The following is a 26,003-nucleotide window of genomic DNA, read 5'->3' on the forward strand; positions in this document are numbered from 1 at the left end:
GAGGGGGGAGGAAATAAAAAAATATAAATAAAAGCTTAGTGTCCTGGATATAGGAGCACCTACATACCAAGTTTGGTGCTCTAGCTTTTATAGTTGCTGAGAAACACGCACTCATTATATATACTTTATTTTATGGTATATCGCACTCAGCTCGTCGACGCGATCAAAAATATATATACTTTATGGCGGTCTACCATGTATCCCTTTAAATTTTTTTTACAAATATGTCAAAGTTATAAAAAGATCCGAGCAGCATTTTGTGCGTAGGCAATTCCTTCCCGAAGCAAAGTATACAAAAAAGGTTTTATGAGCTTCTGTTTCGCTACCTGCTGTCGCGTCGTCGTCGCTGCCAATGCAGACAGAGCAAGACAGCAAGCGATATTGTTTCTCGCTTATGCTTATGCTAGCCGATCGCATTTTGGGCTTGCGAACATTTGCTTTGTTTGTGGCTGAAAGCACACAGACCTTTTTTTGTGTCTTTCCTGTGTTTTGTGCGTTGCTTGTGCGCCGCACACTCAATTTTTTGTTGTGTCTGTGTGCGAATATTGTCCCGTGTTTTCTGTGTGCGCGTATGGCCTCGCGTATGTGTGTGCTACCATTGTGCTTAAAAAGTGCCACAATTTCCGTTCTCTGGTACACACACAAAATCAAAATTATAAGTGGTTGGCAGAAAGCGATTTTGGCAGCAAAAAATGTTGATGTCAATGGATTAAATTTTAAGATACGACAGTTGTTGCCTAGGGACTTGGTGTCACCCAAATCGATCGATGCAGCTTGTGATACCAACGAAACTGTGAATTATCCAATTGACTTTTGAATTCATTGGGTTTGGCAGGCACCATTTACAGTTAAAGATTGGAGCTCCGATCATTCTACTTCGTAACTTGAACTCACCACGGCTGTATAAGGGTACACGATTAGTAATTAAGAAATTAATGAAAAATTTAAATCATCATTTTGAAAGCAAACATGTGTTGCTGCCACGAATCTCTATGATTCCTACAGATGTGCCAATTGAATTCAAACGCACTAAATTTCCAATTAGATTGGCATTTGTTATGACGATCAATAAGTCACAAGTCCAGACATTATATGCATGTGGCTTAGATTTGGAAACACCATGATTTCCCCACGGACAGCTATATGTTGCATGTTCTCGGGTGAGAAAACATCCATTTTATTTGTGCTGGCTAAAGACGGACTAACCAACTGTCATAATTGATAATGAATTGTTGTAATTTAAAATATATTCGTAATGTTTATAAAGATTAATTTATAAACCTAAATACAGTATACTTTAATTATTTGCAACGCCTTCGATTATAAGTACATCCCCGGACACTTATAGTAGTTATTTTAGTGACTGAAAAAATATACATGGCAAAACAGGATAACTTTTATATATATATATATATATATATATATATTTATTTATTCTGTCTAGAATAAAACAATTACTATTGAAATAATTAAAAAAAAGTATATAAACTTTACTGGCGGTGTGTAGTTCGCCGGGTTCACTAGTTCTATATATATCGATAATTTATACACGTATCAAAGTTAGTTTAATAAAGTGAAAATTTTGTTTTACTCAAAACGGAAAGCAATTTAAATATTTTACCTGATAAGCAGAATTTTAAAAATTGTGCCTGTGAAGCCGCTTCTTATTTTTTGCGACCTTGTAGACGACCGTATTGTCATATTCTGCATGCATTCAGATAAAATTACGATTTTCATTGTTCTGATTAAATGTCTTTACTCTAAATATTTATATTATTTATTTATTAAAAAGTATCACCAATCCATTTACAAAATGTTACATAATGTGTTTCCCGTAAAAGTTGAATATACATTTAATACAGCACTTAACCTAAATAATAAATGAATATAACATAATACAGTCTAGATTCTAGATTATGATACATGTCTTTTAATGTGTCTTTGAGGTTCATATAAACATAAATTATCTGCCCCTGGAAAGTGAAGTTTCTTGCTCACAATGTTCATGGTTTTGAGATTCAAGCCGGGCATTATTTAAAGGAGCACCTGAAAAGATATGAACATATTATATTTATTAAAGAAATTTAAGCTGGAAATATCTAAATCTACTAAAATACTAAATAGAAGCAACTTTTTGCATGCCAATATTTTTTTAGAAAAAGTCTAGAAAAAAAAATTTAAAAACCTGTATTTTACAAATAAAAAAAACAATTTTTTAATGGGTACCTTATAAATTAACACAAATTTTGTATCATTAAAAAGGGATTTGAAGACCTTTCCATAAAGTATGATGAAATGGTGAGTACATTTAACTATACTTTTGTACAATTACTACACTATTGTAAATATTATAGACTTTAGCAATAATTAATTAAATAGTTTAAGATGTGTTTAACATAGGCAATTTTTGCATATATGCAAAATATGCACATCGTTTTTAATGAAATGGATTTTGGTGTTATTGGAATTCAAATATCTTAATACTTTAAAAATATGCAAATTTGTAAATTTCAAGGTTACTCATGATGTCTAGACTCAATTTTAAATTTAATTTAGTAAAAAATTTTTTTGTACTATATAATTTTATTATTAATATTCAACTTACCAATATAACTTAAAAGAACAGGGAGAAAAATTAGGCCGTGTGTGGCTCCAATAACTACAATTCCAAAATACATTCGAAAATAAAATACTTGAAATATTTGGCTTTTTGCAAAGGCTAAGACTAATATTCCTGCAAATTTAGTAAGTGTAATGCCAGAGAATATTGAGCTACCCATTTTAGATAAACTATCAGCAGCCCGACTAGTTTGCGATAATTCTTTCGACCGTGAAAAGCTATGCACAAGATGTGAACAAAACTCTACAGAAATTCCTACAGCCATAACAAGATTAACTAAAGATACTGCGTTTAGAGATATATGCCAGTAACACATAAGCCCACCTAAATTCACAACAATCATTGTTATCGTTATGACGACAACTAAAGCGGAATGTACATCGAAGCCCAATAATACAAATGTAACAATAAATATGGAAAGTATCGAGATCCCCAAGCTTTGCAATGTATCAGACCACATAGTTAAATACTGTTCATAAAATACATAAAATACTGAATAAGGAAATACTTCGACTTGCAAAGCTCTGTCTACCGGATATCCATACGAAACTAGTTTCTTCTGTAACATTTGCGTAATATTAGCAGAAATCATTCTCGCCGATCCTAATGCTTGGAAATAATCTGACGAAGACTTAAGTATTGAATGATAACCCATAAAATATGAAGATTCCACTTGTAAACTATTTTTGTGAGTGTTGTAGCGTACACCTCCACTATAGGCGGCGTGGCCACCTTTTACGCATGCATCGTCCGGATTATCCATTAAAAAAAACGGCAAATATTTTCCAAAGTCCTTTTCATCAGGTCGCTGAAATTTGTTTTTCTGAATTTTGCACATTGTACAGGTTGTATCTACAATAAAAATAATTAGAAATACTTGTAAAATACAAAATGATTATTCTTTGCAAAAATTACGACGATTTACGATATACATATAATTTTCGATTTCAATGCTAATTTGCTTTGTGTAAACAAATTCAATTCCTTGAATATTTTTATTATACACTTTAACATTTTTGTAAAAAAGGTGCAAATGTATGTAACAGGGAGAAGGAGGCGTGGAAGACCCCATAAGAGTATACTATATTCTGGTCAGAAGACAAACTGAGTCGTAAGCCATGTTCCGTCTGTCCGTCCGTCCGTCTGAATATTTGAGCAACTGTTTCTCAGTAATTATAGGAGCTAGAGCAACCAAATTTTAAATAACTTAGCAATTATTTACATTTCAATTTTCAATATAGACAGCGGGTGCACGTGCTGACGCGCCATGTAAACGTCGCTGCTGACGTTGTTTTTATGGCGGACAAATTCATTTGGCCAATATGAAATATTTTAATAAGACCACTGTTCAAGATCATAAGCGATATGTATTTAATTTTTGAGTTGGCATTGTGCGGTTTTTTTTTTGTTAATTGCGGCTTTTAGTTTTTGAATTATGAAATCAAATCGCACACAATTTATGAAATCTACCACGTCTAAACATTTTTCATTTACACAATACTAATTTTCATAATAAATGTAATATCTTACCTTGATGAGGACAGAAGCTTCCGTTGCTAGGATTGTATTTACAGCAACCAGTTGACAGAGACCAATCAAAATAATCATCAATCCAACTTGATGCAGGTCGTGCAATGTATGTGGAGTTTGATCGTCGACTGGCCAGATAAATTTGTGTTAAAATGCTATCACTATTGCAATATCTTCCAGAGCATACTAAGTTTTGATTGGGACTACTCGAAAAATTCATGTCCCCCTTTAGTACAAAGTATACTGGTGGACCTATATTAAGATTTTTGTTAAGGGACTTAAAATAGTGCAGTACAAAACTATCTTCAGGCATGGCCAGTTCTTGGTCAAGGCCAATATCGATTTTTGGAATAAGAGCTATACTTGCACAAATCCAACCAAAAAACAAAACCATTACAAAAGCTCTAACAATTTTCTTCATTAAAAATGGAACATAAACACTTCTAAAAAATTTATATAAAAGTCCCTCATTGTTGTGTAAATTGTCGGTCTTTTTGCATTTTATAAAACAACAAACATCTAGACGGTTTTCCTCTTTTCGTTTAACGTCTAATGTAAATAGACCTACAAAACATGTTATTTGTAGTAGAAAATCAATAAGAAGAGCAACACCTGCGTACAATGCAAACGCTTTTACTGCAGGCATATCAGACAGACTACCAAGGAAAAAACAACAACTTTCACTAACAGAAGTTAATAACATACTAGGACCTACGCGTCCTAACACCCGTCCGACATGTTCCTCGATTGTCTCATTAGTTTTTCTTTGATCTCTCTGAAATGTCTGAACGAGGATAAAAATATTATCTACTCCAACCGCCAAAACTAAAAAGGGAATAACTTCTACGATAATTAATGTTGCAGGTACACCAATATAGCCAAATATTCCTACTGAAGATATGACTGATGCTAAAACTATAATAACGCCACCTATACCTAATGTTATTTTACTATCTATTAGTGATCTCTTAAGCTCTTGGACATTTCCTAGAGATATTGCAATGTAAAGGAACATGATCAAATATGAAACTAAAATCGTTAACACGTCTGACTGGGATTCACGATTTAATTCATCCTCAATAGATCGCTCAGATGTAAATGCTATATCCATTGACTCACTCATATTATTTTTTTTATAATCGAGCATAAATTTAATAAACTCTTTTTCCCATTCTAACGCTTTAACTAGTTTCTCTTTTTCATGATAATTTTTTACTAAAAACGTTAGTATTATCGCATCAGCTAATTCATATTTTGTGCTCCCTGTTAACTGATCACCTGGCTTCAAAAACCCGCCTAACCCAATTGCTGGATCTACAGGACCTCCATATGAAGCTAAACACAAATATGGGTTGCTTATACATTGATACATTGCATCCAAATATGTAACCTATAATAGAAACAGAACAAACAATATATTATACATATATATTATTATATAGCAATAACAATTTATTTATGATTTACTATTTTCATCTTTTTTTTTTTTATTAATAAAAATGCTTTTAACATTTTTACTGTTTTTTGTTTTACAAAATTCGTGTAAAATGTTGCAACACATTTTCTACTAACATGGCATCGTGATATCTTAATAAGCTATATCTCGCTTGCTTTTGATATATATGTACGAATGTCAATTTTTTACTAATCATAGAAGCCTAAAATAAATATTTTGAGACGCATTTATTCAAGGCTTAAAAATGTGTTGCAGTCACCACATATACATTCAAATAAAGTAAGTATGCAAAGCATCGATTTTACATTCAATATATTAAAGTGGACAAATTAAAGTTGGGCGCCACCAACTTTTAGATACACTTTGACTAAGGGCATCGCAGCAAACACATGAACAAAACAAAACAAAACAGCGGACGTGTCTAAGCTGGTCACAGCTTCAGCAACGACGCCGCCGCTGCGTCGGCATCGACGTTTGTATGGCGCGTCAGCACGTGCACCCCGCTATCTATATTGAAAATGGAAATGCAAATAATCCCTAAATTATTTATCCGAGCTTTCTAAAAATTTCACAATCGGATCGAAATTTTTGTGATTTATTTCATATTTTAAAAGATTTTTTACTGACTTATATTTTTTTTTTCAATTTGCTGGGGAGGGGGGGGGGGGGGGAGGAAGTTTTAAAACAAACAGCGTAGTGTCTGATATAGGAGCTGACGAAACACGCACTCATACAGACGCGTAGACGCACATGGCAATCGACTCAGTAATTTTCTTGCTGATCAAGAGACATAATTAACCTTTATGGAGTATACGGAATCATTCTAATTGACTAGACCTGTCTTATAAAGCTTGACAAATTTCAATTTTTTACAAAAATTTTAAAGTGTATAATAGTTGAAATGAAACAATTTTATTTTTAGCACACGAGTTAAATATATTAATGTACCCTACCTTTTCATTTTTATAGACTAGATATCATCACATCATTCTCCCGTAACTTTGGTGCATTTATATTTTTAAACACTTTAAAGATTTTTTTTAAATGAAATAAAGTATTATGAAGTTGTGCAAATGTATGCAACAGGAAGAAGAAGAGAGTGTATATACATTTTTGATCAGCTAGACAAACTGAACTGAGTTGATGCGCAAGTTTGCTGCGATGCCCTAGTCAAAGCTTATGTAATAATTGGTTGCGCCCACCTTAATGCTCTTGCTTCTTTTCCCACACATTGCACCGGCCAATACAGCGCTGATTGAAAAGCCGACTCACAACGATGGACGGTATTAAAAACAGAAAGAAAATTAGATAAGAACAGGTGGGCGCATCAAAGTTGGCCGTATGGTGCATTCCGCAACCAACTAACTAGCGCTAACAGGTCACAATTGGTTTTGATTGTAGCCACGTTGCCCACTGCGTCATGGAGTTTGTTCTGGCTAGTCTTATGAAATATTTTTTGCCATTAAATTAAATTATCTCAAGCTTAAGCAATGACAATACGTAAAAATGTCAATAATGGGGAGAAAAAAAATAGTAAATTATAGCGAAAATAGGCAAGACAAATATTTCAAATCTACAAAACAAGCCTGAAGCATATATTATATTTATATTCGCCGAATATCTACTGTGTTGGAACAAGCAAAATGCCAAAAAATTAATTTGGCTGACTAGTCAGTCACAAGTTTAAGTGATTATATGCTAAGTTGTGTCTTAAGATCACATTCCGTCGTAATACTCAAATGTAAAGCTCCGAAAAATGCATTAGATGTGAAAAATTAGTGGGCAACCCTAAGCTCCTAATAGGTAATAAGCTACTTATCAACTATCTGCAAAAAAATACAAGACTTGGATAGCAGAATTAGAAAACATAATTTTTAGTGATGAAACATATTCAACTTGGGTGGAAAATACTTGCGAGATTTATGCAGTGAACGTAATTTTGGACGTAGTTTAAATATGAAATAAGCTACATTTGGCCACAGTTGAAGATCATAAACATGTTTCGTATCATCTCGCATTCCTTTTCTGGTATCCTTTGATAGATTTTCCAAACATATTGAGATGACTTTTAAATAACGCTACAAGTCAATTATTTAAAGAGACAAAACAGCACATTACAAGCCGGAAACCTTTTTGAGGTGACATACGTATATGTAATTCCTATTCAAATCCAACTCAGAATGTTTCTGGACAACTTTAAAGCTTAGTTTATAGCGACGGGTGACAATTAGAAAACTTGGTCGGCCTGAAATATATATTTTTTAGAAAATCGGTCAAAATAGAACAGAGCACTCTTAAAAATGTTCCCTAAAATTCCCAGGCTTTTAATAACATTATTCAAATACCTATTCTAATTGTTCGGTATAAATAAAGTTTTATTCCAACAAATTTAAAAACCACTTCTTTTGTTATCGTGTATCAATAATTATTTCGCAGGAAGCTACATGATATTTCTTTCTCTAGAAGAGATTTATAATTCAAATAGGTTAAACATAATTTTACAAAAAAAAAACTAAAACAAAGATATGTTTGTGAAGCAATATTTATTTTACTGAGGTATCATAAGCTATAGATAAATTAAGTGTTTTTAAAACATTCAAGCACTACGTAACCATCAAAGATCAGAGGCGTGAAATTTGCTTTTTTTGATGATAAGAAACAAATGTATACAATATATGTATATTATTATATATATATTATATATATAAATTATTCTTGCTCATCGCATATTTATATGGTGCTTTATCGTATTCATTATAAATAATAATTAATTGTACTTACATTAAAGCCATTATCTGTGTCGTGGTCTTCTAGCCGTTCCTTATCGTCCTTGAAATATCCCCAAATAGATTGAATTACACAATCAGACTCATCTATATCGCTGTTGGAACCTTTTAGAGGAGCGTAGCATATATCTTTTAAAAAATATCCAGTTGCGTTAATATTTTTTATTCCATTTTGTAGATCTAAAACATCAGCCAGAAATTCCTTTCCAAATATTGGCCCAAATGTAATAGGCCCATTTGATGTATTGTGAATTATGTTAGGCTGTCTAACAGCTTTTATAATTACCTGAAATACAAAGTATGAAAAAAAATTTAATAAAACATAGCATGCCATTTGCTTTTTCTTACTTGCTCAATTCTAAAAAAGGGCTGGAACTTTGTGTCAAAAAAATCTTTTTCAAGTCTGGATCTCGAACTCGGCGATGCCCAGAGCTCAACTGGATCTGTAGTTATCTCAACAACAGATATTCCAAAGCCTAGAATCACAACAATGACTGCTCCTCCAAGTAATGTTGTCCATGGGTAGCTCGCAAAAAGCGTACCCCATTTGGTGAAAATGAGTTCCATGAAGAATTCAGTTCGCGCTCCAAGCTTCTCAAAATACCTTGGTTCTTGCCTATACATAGAGTCATCAGTAACTCCGTCATTTCCAATAAAATCTTCATCTGCATAGAAACAAAGTTCAGATCGTAATGTCAATGAAAATATCAGATTTTTATTATGTTAAAAATTTACATTTCACAAAGTACCTTATGAACACGCAAAAACCATTTAATATTTTACGTAGATTATAATTTATTTAGATTTTTGTTATCTATTGTCGTTTTTGCAATTGTTATAATTTGGAAAATTGAGTTTTTCCGGATTTAAATTGTTGATAGAATTTGGTTAAAAATTTCAACTCTTTAACTCTTATGGGTTCTGCTGTACAGAGATGACCAATGACCCTTCATTATCACCTGCCAGCCAGGACAAACTCTTTTACATGTATAGATTGTTGGGCAAAAGAAAAAAACTAAATTAAAACAACTGGAATTTGAACAATCAAATGAAAAACTTAAATATTTACATTTGGATTAAACTTGCAATGTGAAAATATGTGATTAAATGTACTTTGTCACTAATTTTCTGTGGCTAGGACCTAAGATTTAAATACTCATTTTATGCCCCCCATAAAATGAGGGAGATTCAAAAAGTACAAAATGGGTGGTAAGCTTTTTATTTAATTGCTACAATTTTATGACTTACCGTTTATTGATTCTTTTGTAAATAAAAACGTTCCCATTAAAAAAACAATCATTCCAACACAAAACACGACTGTCATAATAACCGTAAAAGCATCGAATCCAGCGATTTTCAATTGGTCAGGAAGATTAGGTGGAGGCGGTGCTACAGGACATGACAAATCACAATCTGAGCAGGAACATGCTGGAAGTTGTCCCTAAAAACGCAAAAATAGATAGATGGAAAGTGTAAATTTCATCATTCATTTGTGATAACTGCGAATAACTAAATAAAAAAGTGGACAAATTAAAGTTGGGAGCTACCAACTTGTATATACACTTTGATTATGGCATTGCAGCAAACACACGCACGCACTCACAAACACATACACACAAAAACAGCTAACGCGTCACATCTCGTTTTCGTGTAGACTCAGCAGTGACGCCACCGCCTGCGTCGGTGTACGGCGCGTCAGCAAGCACACCCCGCTGTCAATATTGAAAATAAAATGTGAATAATCCCCAAGTTATTTATCCGAAACATGACCAGGTTTTTTGTTGATTTATTTCAGAATTTTAAATAGTTTTTAATTGCTTCAAATTCTTTCTTTTTTCGCTTTACAGGGGGAGAAATTAAAAATAATAAAATAAAAGCGATATGTCCTGGGTATAGGACACCTACATACCAAGTTTGGTTCCTCTAGCTCTTATAGTTGCTGAGATACTGTTGCTCATACAGACATCACTGACTCAGTTTGTCCTGCTGATCAAGAATATATATACTTTGTGGGGTCTGCCAAGCCTCCTTCTCCCTGTTACATACATTTGCACAGCTTTGTAATACCCTGTTCCATATTTTACAAAAATATCATAGTGTATAAAAATAAAACCTAAAGTAAAGTCACGTGCAGAATTTAATAATCTAAAAATTGTTAAAAGGTATCATAATAAAGCGCACCACGATTCAGGAGATTTTCTCTCTCGATTTAAGTAAATCTTAAAAGGTTATGAGTTTCTGATGGAAAATTCCGTGACGTTTATCTGATGTAAGGTTTTATAATAGAGATGTCTTATTGTATGATAGAAAGCTAATATTATGATGTATATTACTTACATTCACAGCTTCGTTACATGGAGTAGTTTTTGGATTTAGAGGAGTATATCCATCGATCGTTGAGTTCATAGAGTGCTGAACATATGTTATTTGAAATGGAACATAAACGTTGTCAACATTTCCCATAAAGTTAAACCATTTTGTTGGGCTACAACGTGAGGCTGGATATGCTCCGCACATAAGATCAAATGCTAATTGACCAGTTTGTGGTACTGATACCTTAGAGTTTGATAGAATACATTAAAATGGCCACTTTTTATCGAAAGAGTCTTCCCGTATCGACATACCTGAGAGCACGAATCATAGGTCTTGTTTAGATATTCAGCTGTTATGTGCAAATCCAATGCTGTAACATAGGACATTTCTAAAAAAAAAATTGTATAGGCATTAATAATCTATGAAATTCATATACTTTGCTTAAATACATTCCGCACCTCCTTTCTGTTTTGTGGAAACGACTTTGGCGAATTCAGATTGATGTGGAGAGCAAGTAAATTCGCAAATATGGCGAATTAAATTTGCCATACAAGATGGACATCGCTCGAGAATGGCTGCCGCTAGTTTCACATTTGTATTCAATACTTTTACCTAATAATTTAGATAATTTAAAAATACATATAAGTCGTAACTAATACAGTATTACCTGCTCGATGTCGCAGCAAAAATCGGTTTCACCCGATTCAAGTAAAAAATTACACCTTTCTTTTAATAGCTCAATACCATTTTTTGGCATAGCTCTTGGTGTTCCATTATACACACAATATTGATTGTGGTTATAAGCATCTGTATTACAAACACCGTACCACACGCAATCCTAAAAAAAAATAAGAATTTTTGTGTAATATGGATGTATTAAAAAACGATTGTTTTACTTTTATACCTGTTTTGATGCACCAAAGAAAGAAATCAGAACAGTAATGATGAATAGTTGCACTCCTGATCTATAGCTTTGCTTTACGTGTGTCCAATTCATTGTTATGCCGATCAATGTTTCCATATGACATGCCTACAAAGCCAAGCAAATATATGTAATGTAAATTTTATATATTGATATTCAATGCGTGGCATTTCATTTCAATCTACATATGTATGTATGTAGATTAAGCTCGCATCGCGAGATCTGCCAACTCCGGGTTTTTTCTCTTTAAGAGTCGGCCCGCTTTTTAGGTCGTGACTTATTCACACTTCTTCAAAATTATTTTTGTCACAATCAGATGTTGTAAATTTATGTATTTCACGGGTCAACTGGACAAATACCAGCTATTGTGGATTAATTGTTTATTTGTAATAATCCACTTCCAAATAAAGAACACATTTGGAACAATTATCTGGAAAAACCGTGCCCTTTAGTCTGTAAAGTTTTAAAAAGCTTTGAAGGTACAATTCTCTACTGAAACTAAGATGTATGTTCTATCCTTACAGCTACGAAAATAGCATATCACTCGGGGTTGAGTCTAACAAATGTAATAATGAATTGATAATATGAAATTGAAACTTTTGTGGAAATGGGCTTACATGTTAATAGGACGAACCTGAACGACGCACTACCTTGCTGGCGGCATTTAAGTACATTTTCAAATTAATAAATATGGCAATTTGTTTGTTTTAACACTGATATTTTTATAGAAAATAAAAAAGGGTATTATGAAGTTACAAATTCATGTAACAGGGAAAGGGAGGCGTGGTAGACCCTATACAGTACATATATTCTTGAATAGCAAGACAAACTGAGTGGATTGATCCATGCCAGTCTGTTTGTTTGAGCAACAAGAACTCGGCGACGAAAAAAGGTGAAATATTTTTTTCCAATTTTCTCCACCTCCCCAACAATCGTATTATACCATTTGAAAAGGAAAGGAAAAAAAGGCTGTTTCTGGCTGGAAGCAAGACTGTTTCTATTTAGTCATCGTCTATTAGTGCCCTTTTTTCAGTCATCAACGGCAGATTGAAAAAAGCCCGCCACCTGCTATCTTACAATTTTTCCTGCTATTTACGATTAAAAACTGCTAGATCTGGCCAGCAAAAGGCTAAGTTGGCAGCCTGCTGCGGTGGCCTCGCTGCTGCTACAGCAAAAAACATGATTTCGAGAAGCGTCAAAACCTCGCAATGAATAATTTAGAAACAAAATAATGGTTGTATGCTGTAACACATCAAATATTGACAAAAAAAAAAAATCCAGTTTGTTACTATTAACCATGTGTCTAACATAAGAAAATGTTTGCAATATTTGCATCTTTTTTGTATAGTTTGCTTATGTATATTTTGGGCATATATTATATATTATTAAAACAAAAGATCCTATTACTTATGAAGATTAGTATAGATATTAAAGTTTAATATGATATAACTATCTCGTATTCGGCAAATAAACTATATAAAATATAACAAAAAGTATTCAAAATAATCAAATTATATAACAGAAAAAGTATACGTACAAAAGCAGTATTCACAATGAATATCTACATAAAATATGCATATAGTTTGCAACTTTATTTTTAATGAAAATTACTTTGACATCATTAGAATTTACCTATATATAAAAATATGCATTTACTATGCTAACTCTGGATATACAGTTTAAACAAGTTATAAAAATAGGCTAATTCAAAAACAAAAACAAGTGTACGCATTAAAGTTTGGCGCAACCAACTTTTATATACACTTTGACTGAGGAATCGCAGCAAACACACGCAAGCATTCACCAACACATACACACAAAACAGCGGGCGCGTCACATCCCAGCCAACCAGCGGAGTCCACACGGTCCTCCGTTAGGACTACATGTGCGTAGCGCAAAGCCTCCTCGGGACGCTCCTAAAAGTGTCCGTAAGAGCATGTTTTTGGGAGAAAAGTGCCATTTCAAAATATATGAAAACAGTGTGCCGTGCGGACTCCTAGAATGAGTAATTTCGGAGTCCCAGAATGTTCCTTAGATAAACCGCAGGGACTCCGTGCGGACTCCTTTCTTTGCTTACAATTATTAAGAAAAGGAGTCCTAAAATCATCCGAAGATAACCTAGGCGGAGTATTTTGGGATTGTGTTTGCGCACCTAAAATGCTCCGTAGAGGAGTCCCTACTGTTTTTCAAAATGCTCCCAGCCTTAATATTATATTAATAATTATAAAAACGCACGCACCACGTTGAAGCGAAAATTTGCACTGACTAACTTGCATAAAAGAAGAACATGCCAAACAAAACGCACAAAATAATAACGGAAGATTGCACGAGAAACAGATGCAACATAGAAGAGCAGCAAATAATAGCTCCGAAAACGCTCCGAGACGGTGCGACTTTAGGAGTCCTAGTTCGGAGCGCTCCGCATATGGTTGGCTGGGATGTCGTCGCTGTAGCGTCAGCAGCAACGCTGACGACTTGCTTAATATTGTGGGTGTTATCCGTTTTTCTCAATTTGTGTGGGAGGGGGGAGGATATAAAAATAAGATATAAGCGTTTAAGGTTTGGGTATAGGAGCACCCCCACATAACATACAAATGGACGGACGGACATGGTTATATCGACTCAGTTTGTCTTGCTGATCTAGAATATATATACTTTATGGGGTCTGCCTTGCCTTCTCCTGTTACATACATTTGCACAACTTCATAATACCCTTTTGTATTATTTAAAAAAATGTCAAAGTGTATAAAAACATTTAGTACCAAATGCTTCTACGCATGCTGGCTGGCATATTTGCGTTCGCAGTCTCTGTCGACGGCCAGCATCAATTGCCCAAAACATTTTTCGTTTCGCTAACGAATATGAAATTAACGACAGGTGACAATAGGAGTCTAACTCAGATTTTTGCTACCAACGCGCTTAGTTATTGAAAAAATAAAATAATTCTCGCTGAGTTTCGGACAAAAGACGGCTCGATACGGACGTTAACATTGCGTTTTGCTTTTTTGGCCGATGGGTCTAACCTTAGACTCGCTATACAATTTTGCAGCATGTGTGTAGTGCAACCTCTTATCCCTGTATACTCATTGATGCAGTGGAATCTCTATGTGTATACTCTTTGATTATATGTACATATGCATCTATGTATATACAAACGAATACTCTACTGTAAACAAATTATAAATAAATTCTAATATTAATAATGAAATATATAATAAATCTAAATATTAAAGTCTCCTCCTTTTTAAGTCAATATTCTATTTAGTCTGAGACTCAATTCAAGGCTTTCGCTTTTTACATCTTACATATTCATACATATGTATGTGTATACAAACACATGTGTATTGTATATGAGTATATTTAAAAAAGTATAAAATACCCACAACACCTAAGCAATTACGAGTAAAAATGTTAAAACACATGCATGTACATTGTATGCATACATCCATATATATTTTCGTCTCCATCGACATGCATATGTGCGCTTGTATGTATGTAGATACATATGTATAAATCTACATAAATGCATTTCGCAATAATATTATTAATGTTAACATATATGTACATATTTTATATTAACACATTTGACTAATGGTATTCATGGTATATTTTATACGTAGATATGTGTTTGAATAATTGTACAAACAACTGTATACAAATGTACATATGTATATCAACTGACATATGTATGTACATATGAACATACCATATGTATGTATATATATATATATATATATAATATACGTACGTATGTATGTATGTACATATATGAATGCGAGCTGTGAAATTCGATGTGTCACTCAATTACACATTAAACCTGCATACAAATACAAATGTACATACAAACATATATAAACATTGATACAATATACATATGTATTAATGTATGTATGTATATGCACAAAGCATTTAACAAATCAGTTAATTAAACAGAACACAAATTTTTTTATCATCTTTTTGAATCCGCATTTATGTTCTTATTTGAATTAATGTTTGCTGAAAGCACATAGTTAATTTTAAACTTACTAGTTAGACGACACTTGCATATTTATATATAGTTTGAATAAAATATAGTTGATTATCTGAGCCTTAGGTAACTGTAACTTTGTAACGTTAGTAATTTAAAGTTGCTTAAATATTTATTCGCCAAGGATGAGCTATGTTTACAAATCGATAGTACTTAACGATACCCAATCATTACCATACTATTTCATTACCTATCATGCGATAACACCGTGTCTCTACCAAGTGAAAAAACCTTCCGACTGTAAAGTCTTAACAATACCACCAAAATGTGTATTCTATTATTGTATGAGGAAATTCACAGCTTAAAAATATGGTTTCTTTAATGATTATTTAATTATTATTATTGATTATTTAATGAGCACAACTTTTTCAACTTGCAGGCAATGATTCTTTGGCTTAAGTTTGAAAGCTGCTTTTAGTCAAAATGCGCATATGCCATTAAAGCAAAATTTACTTAAGAATATAAATTATTCGTTGGTAGAAGAATATATATTATTCGTTAGTAGATTTATTTATAAATTAATTTATTGATATAAGCCAGCGGCCTTTTGCTCAAGAGGTAATTTATATTTTTAACGAGTAATTTATATTTTTAATTTTGTTACATATACTAATAAATAATTTTTCTATTTACAAGGAAATGAACAAAAGTTCAAACAGCTGTTAAGGTAAAATTTAATTGTTTTTGGTGGCATACATTACATTTTATTGTATAAATGGTAGCAGTTCTTCATTGTCAATTTTCTTTTGCGCGATTACTCGGATTAAATAAAAGTCATTTACGGTTTTGATATACAGATTTCAAAATCTAATTGAGTAAAAATTTACCAAGATGTCTGACACATCCTCGAATATCGATCTTTGAGCAAACAATTTACGATATAATTTTAATATGGATTGGAAAAACTATCGACACATTCATATTTTATATACCCTATTTTCCCAGCCCTATTATGTGTTTTTATCCTGAAAATCAGATGTAACTTTGATTGACTATGAACTCGAACTAAAGATTTTATTTAAAAAATACGATAATAAACGTAAATCAAACGTGGTTGAATAAAACAAACTTTCATATTCTGTTTTTGGAAATAAAAATGGGTGACGCATCAAGATTTGTAAAAGGAGTACTCGGCGATATAAGCAGTCGCTCAGCTTACTCTCAGCTTTTGATTGGCGTAACGTCAGGATGGTATGACACACCTCATAAGTACATAATATACATATGAATGGACTTATATACAATTTTTTTTTTGTAATTTGAGTAATAGTGTGCATACATATGTCTCTACATATGTTTCTTCAAATCTAATAAAAAAAAAAAAAAAACTTAAATGAACATTTTAAATTTTTGTGCATTTTTATACATGCTACAAATATATGTAAGTTTTACTATTGATTATTATATTTAACTGCTCTGCAGGACATCGCATTCAATGTACATACATAAAAAACTACATTTTTTAAATTTAAAATTCATTCATTCACATACATGTATGTACATACAGCTATAGCGTCTTGGTTTTAATTAATCAAAAAAATGATCAAACTCATTCTGTGCTTTTCAGGGTTACTGGATACACAACAATGAAATTCGGAAAATTTGCAGCGTTTGCTATTGGAGGAAGCATAATATTAATTGAAATTGCTCACCAAGAAGGATTTATAAAAGTTGATTGGCCTAAGCTAACCAAGAGCGTAGATAAAATAACCGATAAAGTGGAGTCGACTATTTCTGGGAATGATAAACATTGGTTGGACAAGGTATACAAGTTTGTATTAATAATAACTGTATTGCAGACATGTCGATTTACAATGGTTTTAAATATTTATATACATTAATGTCCCTCATTTTCAACATATTTATATATTATTTTTGTAGTTATACCCTCGGTAAAGTTAGCATAATAAAAATACCTAAAACTAGCTTTGGCCAGACAGTATAAACACATGTCAATTTGCCTTGAGATATGTAAAATTTGTAAATGCTACCACGAAATGCACTGCTTCATCGATTTACGCCTAGAATATTGGACGAATCCTAATCAAATTCACCGCACACAAGCTTTATCAAGTTCCCGAAAATTTCAGAACGATCGGATTAACAGATTTGAAAGTATTCATTCACATGTCAATTTTTAGAATAGACTGCGGGGTGCGTTTGTTGTCGCACCATGAAAACGTCTCTGCTAACGATATATCAAAAACGTGCTGTGATGGGTACATCACATACATCTTCACAGTTAGCTCTAATTTGATTTTTGTTATTTATAAAGTTGTATTCAACTAATTCTTTTATTTCAGACGGAAAGATATTTGGATAGAAAATTGGATGGTGCTGAAAAACAATTAAAAGGAAAAACGACGAAGGTCAAGAGATGGTACGCAAAATATATAGGCGATGAGAATGGACCAAAACTTAATGATCTTCACATATTTTTAACCTCTTTTATCGGAGGTATTGCATTGGGGATTGCCACTGCATAGTAATATTTCATTATTAGATAAACAGCAATAAAGTTTAGATTTCAATACTATGAATATATATATTTTGTGTATACTTTAAATAGTTAACATATTTCTATAAAATTTACAAAGAAAAAAATAGTGCAAGTCTTGTTTCAAGGGTAAATGATTTGCTAACAGGTTAAAAGCTCTTGTGGTCAATAATGTTTATTAAATACGCATTGAAGTTGTATTTTTATTAAGCTGTTATTAAGTCAATTCAATTTATGTCATGATTATTTGATATTAAGAAGGCGCACAAAACAGTTAAGACTCCAAATCAATTAAAAACATCTACGAGTCCCTGAATTGGGGTGATTTTTAACTAGATTTTTCTTAGAGATTTTGTATAATTTAAAAAATGTTTACACAGCCTTATTAAAAACCCAATCCCCTGTTTTGCGCATTTTCAGGGATGATACATAATTTAAAAATACCAAATCAACACCGTGGATAGGGTGGCTATGAAAAACACGTGATAATCTGAACAATTTCATATGAACATAAACGTATATTTTTCTATTGAGAATTAAATCGTTTATTATTAATAATAATTATTTGTTGTTAAAGTTCTTTTGCAATAAGATGAAAAAAATTAAAGTGAAGCGCAGGTGAATGTGAAAGAAATAAAATATATTTCAATGTATTTGTTTTGACTTAAATTAGTAACATCAAACTGTCTATTTCAAAATGCGAGCAACCTTTCTGACAACTCAGCTTATTTATTAATTGATTTCTCAATTGCCTTGGTTAGAAAAAAATTCACGATGATATGAAGAATACTTTATTATTAGAATATGTTAGATTTCACGCTATAAGCTATTGCAAATTTTCTAAGCTTTTTATACACTATTATTTTATTTATTTTTATTTCCTCCTCTTTCCCTACATGAAAAAAATGAGTTTAACCATTTAAAAAATTAAAAATCTGAAATTAATCACAAAATTGCATGGTCATGTTTTTGACCGATGTCGATCATTTCATAACGTTCGGGTAAATAAGGCATTTTTCACATACCAGCGTCGCTGCTGACGCTACACCGAAAACGAGCTGTTACGCGTTGGATGTTTTGTGAGTATATGTTTGTGATTTAAGACGTGAATTTGCTGCGATGCTACTGCTGCCAGATTTTGAGGGACAATATAAGCTAGATTGAGGAAAAAATAAGCTAGACACCAAATATACGTAAAAACTTATGTGAAGACCAAAAAAATGTTCGCAGAGTAGTGAAACCTAAATTTATGAGTAAAAAAAGAAAAGAAAAGGTCAACGGCGGCAAATTTCATTCAATTATGAAGGCAATTACCCAAAATTTAAATTCGCGAGATTTAAAGTTATAAGATATTTTCAAATTCTATAAGCTATTTCACTTGCAGAAAAGCTAGATCTAGTTTATAATAAGCTACTATGTTAACAATAGCCCTAGTCAAAGTGTACTGTCGTTTACGCCCAACTTTAATGTGTCCACTTGTTCCTTTTTAAATATGCTAAAATAATAAATAAAATTTTATTGAATGAATCAGCGGGAGCAAGTTTCAGTGCTCCAAGTACTATTTCAGTTAGTTTTGTTATATTGCTTTTCTCGCCGAGAATACAACAAAAATGTTTTGCACTTGGCGAACAGCGAGCACTAAACATTGCCAAAATTATGTACATACATACTTATACATACATTCATATGTATGTACATTTACAAAAGCTCTTGTCCCAATTTGAAAATATTATTGACTATATTATTAAAAACTGCAATGACTTAATTTTTTTTAGTGTATATATTTTTCATGAGTTGCGTTAACATTAATAACTACACAGCCTGAGCGTGGTTTTAAAAGATAGTTTTCCTTGAGGATGATCTTTTAATATAATATAAAATATGGAAATGTATACATAAATGTACATGTTATTATACACTTTGACATTTTTGTAAAAAATGGAAAAAAGGTATATGAAGTTGCCTCAAATGTATTGTAACGAGGAGAAGGAGCGGTGGCAGACCATAAAGTTATAATTCTATCACTCGACGGCGAGTATCATAGCCATGTCCGTCTAATTTGAAGCAACTGTTTCTCAGAACTATAAAAGGCTAGAGCAACAAATTGCGTTTATACAGGTGTCCTATATCCAAACCCAACGCATATTTATTTTTATTTCCTCGCCCCTCCCCCGCAAATCGAAAGAAACAATATATAAGCAGTAGAACGAAATAATAAAGAAAGAAAGAATTCACGAAAGCTAGTCATTTTTCGACCGATCAGCAAAAATAACTTAGGAATTATTCACATTTCAATTTTCAATAGACAGCGGGTGCACGTTGCGGAGCGCAGTACAAACTCCTCCGACGCACGGCGGCGTCGTCGACTACAGGAAAAAACGAGCTGGACTTAGCTTGTTTTTGTGTATTGTTTGTGACTGCCATAGCGGTGGTTCTGTCATACTCTAGTCAAGTTGTATTTAAATGTGTCGGCGCCCAACTTTAACCTGTTATTTGTTTTTAGTTATATTGATCAGTTTTAAATGTTTCTTTACTGCTTCCAAAAATTGTATTCAATTAGTTATCGTTTTTTCACTAGGATATTATTACAAAAATAAATTAGCTCAAAAGAACATGAAATCTTGATCAAGAGACGTCAAAAGCTCTACATTTTTTTTTATGGAGCCGCCAGGGCCTTAATTGATGACTGCTATTTTTTTTAAATAGTTTTTTTTTTTAATTTTAAAATACACACATTAATGCCCCCGATTAATCAGGTAATTCAATTTGTAGTCGCTATTTTTTTTTCTGATCTATAAGTATTTAAGTAATATATCGTGATAAGTTTTTCACTTAAAAGTGTATCCAAGTAATTGTTCAGATCCTCTATTCTTCTTGTTACTGTGTTTCTCGATAAAGCAACAGTTCCAATGGAGTTTGCCAAACTCTCCCCACTCTCTCCAAAACAAGTTATCACAATTTTGTTCAATATGCCAACATTTTTTTAGTGTCGATCCTCGCTGTGTAAGCTTTACATTTTGTGTATTGGCGTTTGCTGTTGCTCAAGTACCAGACAACGGCAATTGTGGCACTTTTTAAGCGGCACACACAAAATCAAGTGCCAGACCAACGCGCACCAATGACAACTCGTGAAAAAAATAATATCAAACGGACACAACAAAAAATTGCTTTCGGCGCACAGCACGCACAAAACACCCGAAATCGTAGAAAAGGTCCGGTTGTGTTTTTACCCAACAGACGAAGGGCAAGCGCAAAGGAAATGTGCGCGAAACCGATCGGCTGGCATATTAGGTGTTTTAATCTTAATAAGAAATACAATGGAAAAAAAAAAAATTTTTTTAACAATAATAATAAAACAAAATTGAAATGATGATTGATTATACATTAAAAAAAAAAAATAATAAAAAACTTATTATATAAAAATTAAGCTTAAGTTTTGGCATAAATTAAATGCATTTCGATCTGTCTGCATTGGCAGCGACGGCGACGCGACAGCAGGTAGGCGAAACAGAATCACGCAGAAAGATTTTGACATTTCTTTCGTTTCTGGAAAGAGATTGCTTACTGGGCCGACAATAAATGTATTGCTGAAATCATTTATACGCACATAGTAATTGTCGCATGATGTGTTTTTTATTGCTGACGTTCTTAATTTTCATAAATCGGCTACTTGATCCACAATTTCGCTTGTGTGTGGCAGTACTACCATGGTGCACGCGTTTTGTTTTTAGTGGTGTGTGCACTCTTGCCGTTCTCTGTCAAGTACTCGAGGCTAGAGATTAATTGCCATTCAATGTCGAAAAGGTCGCTTGCTTATTTCATGAGATATTCAATTTTGTTGCTTGCGAGCGAGAAGAAAGGCATGTGAAACGAGCATGTGTACGAAAAAATGTCATCAAATTTGTTGAGAAGCATAGGCAGCCCTGCGTTCCCTTCTGTCTGCTTCTGTTTAGCAACCAGTATGACGTTGCCTGACGCCGCTGGCAGCGCAGACAGACTGCAAAAGCGAAGAAAATACACAGACGCAATATTTTATTACTTGTACAGGACAAAATAAATATATTGAAATATAATATATTACATTGTTTTTTTTATTTTTTTTTTTTTTTTTATCAATATTTAATTTATTTACGCCGAAATCATTCAGAGCTATTTGAATATAACCGGTCGTCGAGGAGCTTTGCCAATTACAAATATTTAGGGAAACCTGCTTGCCAATGAATTAGGACAGACTATTGTCTGTCCGCGTATAGACTGCTATGATGGTTGATCTGGTCAACGAATAGAACAAGGCGAAATTCTCTTTCTTCAGCACGGTTGGTAACATACTTTGGAGCGGTTGGTAACATACCTGAGCGTCGCACAGTCCACATCGGCATTTTGTGCGTGCATGTGGCTTTTGTTTTGTGTGCGTGAAAGACTTGCGCTTGAGTTTCAAAGGTTGTATTTTAAAAAGGAAGACAAAATAAGCAATAACGTCGATTAAGTAGATTAAAATTTACTTTTGTGCCAGCAGCCTTTTGCTCAAGGAATGCAGTGCTATCTGTCAACATGTATAATTTGTTTCTTATTATTTTTTTTTTGTACAAATTTAATTAATTAAAATTTGATATATACAAGGAAAATAACGAAAGGTTGAAACAACTTATACGGTATAACTTATACGGTAACAAGTCTGCCATGAAATTTAATTATTTTTGGTGGATTCAAATTGCAAGCTATAAGTCCGAAACATCTATTATTTTTCGTTTTATGCAAAATAATAATAATAATTGAAAACATAACTAAAATAAGAAATACCTTTGTAGCATACGTTTTATTACATAATTGGTAGCAATTCTTTATTATCAATCGCTTTCAGCGCGAAAACTCGGACTAAATACACTGACAAATTAAAACTCTGTTTGTTCTGTGTCACCCATGGTAGTATAGAGATTTCAAATCGCAACCTGGTCAAACTTACGCAGTATGTGTTGCTGATTATGAATATATGTACGTGCTTCATTGGTTTGGATAAGCAATCTTATCCGATTACATTATAAATTATTTTATATATCTTTTATTTTTTAAAAATATATACATATATTGAACAATTAAAAAGTTAAATGAATTAAAATTTGTGATTGGATGTAGAAAAAGGTAAAAATTGTTATCGATTATAGAGTGTGCGTTCATTGAAAACTGCCATATTTTGACAAGCGATAGCTTTTCCTTATGTATGGAATGGTATTATTGATACCAAGTTGTAAGGCTGTGATGTTTTTATCGCTCTGTAGGTTGTATTTGTGATATTAATGAGCCGTTAAAGTAATCTTACATTGAAACATTTGCGCTGGGTACTTGAAGTTTGCTATAAACAAAAAGATAAATAACCAAGAACTACATAATTAAAAAAAAAAACAGGTTAAGATAATGACAAGTTAAATATATATTGTAGTTTTATTGCATGTTATTGTAATTATTATATGCATCTTATTGTTACAGTACATAGATAAATACATACATACATATATTTTAAATATTTTTCAGACTGCCCAGCATAACACATACTAACGCTTATTCAATTTTTATAAACTGCAAGGATGATGACTGAAAAAATGGCAGCCGGTCACTCAAGCTTGGTCAACAAGGGGTTTGTGAAATTAATTTTTGTTATATGGAGTTTTTAATGCCATATGTACATATATACTGTATAGTATACATATGTACTGCTTAGTGTACATAAGCATGTATGTATGTACATGATTAATGCAAAATGTACTACACACTTTGAATTGTATGTCTTTACATATGTATGAATTTGTATATTTTATTTGGTTAAGTCCTGAATTAATTGATAATGCATTTATACATTTGAAGATAATGAATTTCTCTAATTGCTAATCTGATAAATTATTCTGTGATGAAGGATTTTAAGTGATCATCCAATTGCGACTAATATAAGTGAAGATATGGGCTGGAAATCAAAATTAAAACTTCCCCCTAAAGACAATCGCTTTAAAACTACAGTATGTTAATTAAAATTTGGATCAAAAATTTGTTTAATAACATTAAGTTTTTAGGATGTTACGGATACACGTGGCAACGAATTTGAAGAATTTTGCTTAAAAAGGCCACTTTTAATGGGTATTTTTGAAAAAGGCTGGGAACGTCCATCTCCTATCCAAGAAGCCGCGATACCTATTGCATTGAGTGGAAAAGACGTTTTAGCACGTGCCAAGAATGGTACTGGAAAAACTGGGGCTTATTGCATCCCTGTGTTGGAGCAGATTGACCCCACGAAAGACTATATTCAAGCACTAGTAATGGTTCCCACCCGTGAATTGGCCTTGCAGACTTCACAGATATGTATTGAGCTTGCCAAGCATCTGGACATCAGAGTAATGGTTACAACCGGAGGCACAATACTAAAGGATGACATCCTTCGTATCTATCAAAAAGGTATTTTCAAATAAGAAAAAAGTAAATTATATATATGTGATTTTAAACATGTCTTTATTTCAGTACAATTAATTATAGCAACTCCTGGAAGAATTTTGGACTTAATGGATAAAAAAGTGGCGGATATGTCTCATTGCAAAATATTAGTTTTGGATGAAGCCGACAAGTTGCTTTCATTAGATTTTCAAGGCATGCTGGATCATGTTATATTAAAATTACCCAAGGATCCACAGATATTGCTTTTTTCTGCGACATTTCCATTAACTGTTAAAAATTTCATGGAGAAGCATTTGCGTGAACCTTATGAGATAAACCTCATGGAAGAACTAACATTGAAAGGTGTAACTCAGTACTATGCCTTTGTTCAAGAGCGCCAGAAAGTGCACTGCCTAAACACATTATTCTCCAAGTTGCAAATTAATCAGTCGATTATATTCTGCAATTCTACGCAGCGCGTTGAACTCTTAGCAAAGAAGATTACTGAGCTCGGATATTGCTGTTATTACATTCACGCTAAAATGGCTCAGGCTCACAGAAACAGAGTTTTCCATGATTTTCGTCAAGGTCTCTGTCGAAATTTGGTGTGCTCTGATCTATTCACACGTGGCATAGATGTACAAGCCGTAAATGTGGTCATTAACTTTGATTTTCCACGAATGGCAGAGACATATTTACATCGAATCGGCCGGTCTGGTAGATTTGGTCATTTGGGTATGTAAAGAATTATAAACATAATTAAACATTTTTTTTTGTCGGTGACTTGCATATTTGTGTCAATTTAACAACTTTATAATTTTTTTTTTGTTTTATTATAGGTATTGCCATTAATTTAATAACCTACGAGGACCGATTTGATCTTCATCGTATTGAGAAAGAATTGGGAACTGAAATTAAGCCAATACCCAAAGTAATAGATCCAGCATTGTATGTGGCAAATGTGGGCGGGTCTGCGGGGGAAGCAGCCAATAACAGTGATCTTAATAATTCTAAATGAAGAAGGCAATGTTAGTAAATAAATCGAAAAAGTTTGGAATATCTAAAACTGGAAAATAAACAAAGAGAAAACTTGCATTAAATGTGTATCTTTTATTTACTATAATTATGCTAGTAATAAAGTTATATTTTTAGAGTTTGCTTTTCACTGCATTGCACAAGTACTTTAAAAGTAGAAAGCTGAACTTTTCAAAAACATTCTTTAAATTTGAGTATCACTGTGCCTGGGTATTGGATAGACTTGATTTATATAAATCGGCCGGAAGCAAAACTAAACTGGTTTTGCAGTAGTGCAAATACAGCGGGTGGGACAATAATTTCAATGTAATGAATAAAAAAAAAACGAAATCAAACAAGACTAAGAATTGTTTCACACATTTTTTCCAAAGTTGGTTTAAAATATTTTCAAAAGGTCATG

General features: G+C 32.8%; 3 protein-coding genes across 5 annotated transcripts; 2 read left to right on the forward strand and 1 right to left on the reverse strand.

The window, feature by feature from the left end:
* Positions 1–1,796: 1,796 nt before the first annotated feature.
* Positions 1,797–15,758, reverse strand: LOC108608217 (NPC intracellular cholesterol transporter 1). 3 transcript variants are annotated; one of them, XM_017999493.2, is made up of 12 exons: positions 15,654–15,754; positions 11,610–11,735; positions 11,373–11,543; positions 11,164–11,317; positions 11,017–11,093; positions 10,730–10,948; positions 9,641–9,833; positions 8,741–9,057; positions 8,388–8,678; positions 4,151–5,540; positions 2,606–3,472; positions 1,904–2,046 (listed from the first exon to the last, which is right to left on the reverse strand). In XM_017999493.2, exons 2-12 carry the CDS (start codon positions 11,724–11,726, stop codon positions 1,964–1,966), a joined length of 3,879 nt encoding a protein of 1,292 aa, XP_017854982.2. In that variant the 5' UTR covers positions 11,727–11,735; positions 15,654–15,754; the 3' UTR covers positions 1,904–1,963. The 3 variants fall into 3 exon arrangements, with proteins under 3 accessions (XP_017854984.2, XP_017854982.2, XP_017854983.2); XM_017999494.2 differs by lacking the exon at positions 2,606–3,472 and having other exon boundaries at positions 15,654–15,756; XM_017999495.2 differs by lacking the exons at positions 2,606–3,472; positions 4,151–5,540 and having other exon boundaries at positions 1,797–2,046; positions 15,654–15,758.
* Positions 15,759–16,609: 851 nt separating this feature from the next.
* Positions 16,610–18,198, forward strand: LOC108602620 (FUN14 domain-containing protein 1). Its single transcript, XM_017990762.2, has 3 exons — positions 16,610–16,845; positions 17,222–17,417; positions 17,958–18,198. Exons 1-3 carry the CDS (start codon positions 16,751–16,753, stop codon positions 18,138–18,140), a joined length of 474 nt encoding a protein of 157 aa, XP_017846251.2. The 5' UTR covers positions 16,610–16,750; the 3' UTR covers positions 18,141–18,198.
* Positions 18,199–23,429: 5,231 nt separating this feature from the next.
* LOC108598806 (ATP-dependent RNA helicase me31b) lies at positions 23,430–25,661 on the forward strand. The gene is made up of 6 exons (XM_017985552.2): positions 23,430–23,554; positions 23,681–23,783; positions 24,060–24,159; positions 24,214–24,592; positions 24,656–25,303; positions 25,408–25,661. Exons 2-6 carry the CDS (start codon positions 23,734–23,736, stop codon positions 25,584–25,586), a joined length of 1,356 nt encoding a protein of 451 aa, XP_017841041.2. The 5' UTR covers positions 23,430–23,554; positions 23,681–23,733; the 3' UTR covers positions 25,587–25,661.
* The last annotated feature ends 342 nt before the right edge of the window (positions 25,662–26,003 follow it).

The sequence above is a fragment of the Drosophila busckii genome, unplaced genomic scaffold (genome assembly GCF_011750605.1).
Source record: "Drosophila busckii strain San Diego stock center, stock number 13000-0081.31 unplaced genomic scaffold, ASM1175060v1 chrUn_01, whole genome shotgun sequence".
Classification (NCBI taxonomy): Eukaryota; Metazoa; Arthropoda; class Insecta; order Diptera; family Drosophilidae; genus Drosophila; species Drosophila busckii.

Bases quoted from the DNA above. Each gene is read 5' to 3' on its own strand.
- LOC108608217 (XM_017999493.2), bottom strand. From the start codon at position 11,726: ATGGAAACATTGATCGGCATAACAATGAATTGGACACACGTAAAGCAA. The intron at 10,949-11,016 runs GTATGTCGATAC...TCAAACTCTAAG, and splicing joins CCTATGATTCGTGCTCTCAG to GTATCAGTACCACAAACTGG. The intron at 2,047-2,605 runs GTAAGTTGAATA...ATATCTTTTCAG, and splicing joins TGTTCTTTTAAGTTATATTG to GTGCTCCTTTAAATAATGCC.
- LOC108602620 (XM_017990762.2), top strand. From the start codon at position 16,751: ATGGGTGACGCATCAAGATTTGTAAAAGGAGTACTCGGCGATATAAGC. The intron at 16,846-17,221 runs GTATGACACACC...TGTGCTTTTCAG, and splicing joins ATTGGCGTAACGTCAGGATG to GGTTACTGGATACACAACAA. The intron at 17,418-17,957 runs GTATACAAGTTT...CTTTTATTTCAG, and splicing joins ATAAACATTGGTTGGACAAG to ACGGAAAGATATTTGGATAG.
- LOC108598806 (XM_017985552.2), top strand. From the start codon at position 23,734: ATGATGACTGAAAAAATGGCAGCCGGTCACTCAAGCTTGGTCAACAAG. The intron at 24,160-24,213 runs GTATGTTAATTA...TTAAGTTTTTAG, and splicing joins ACAATCGCTTTAAAACTACA to GATGTTACGGATACACGTGG. The intron at 25,304-25,407 runs GTATGTAAAGAA...GTTTTATTATAG, and splicing joins TGGTAGATTTGGTCATTTGG to GTATTGCCATTAATTTAATA.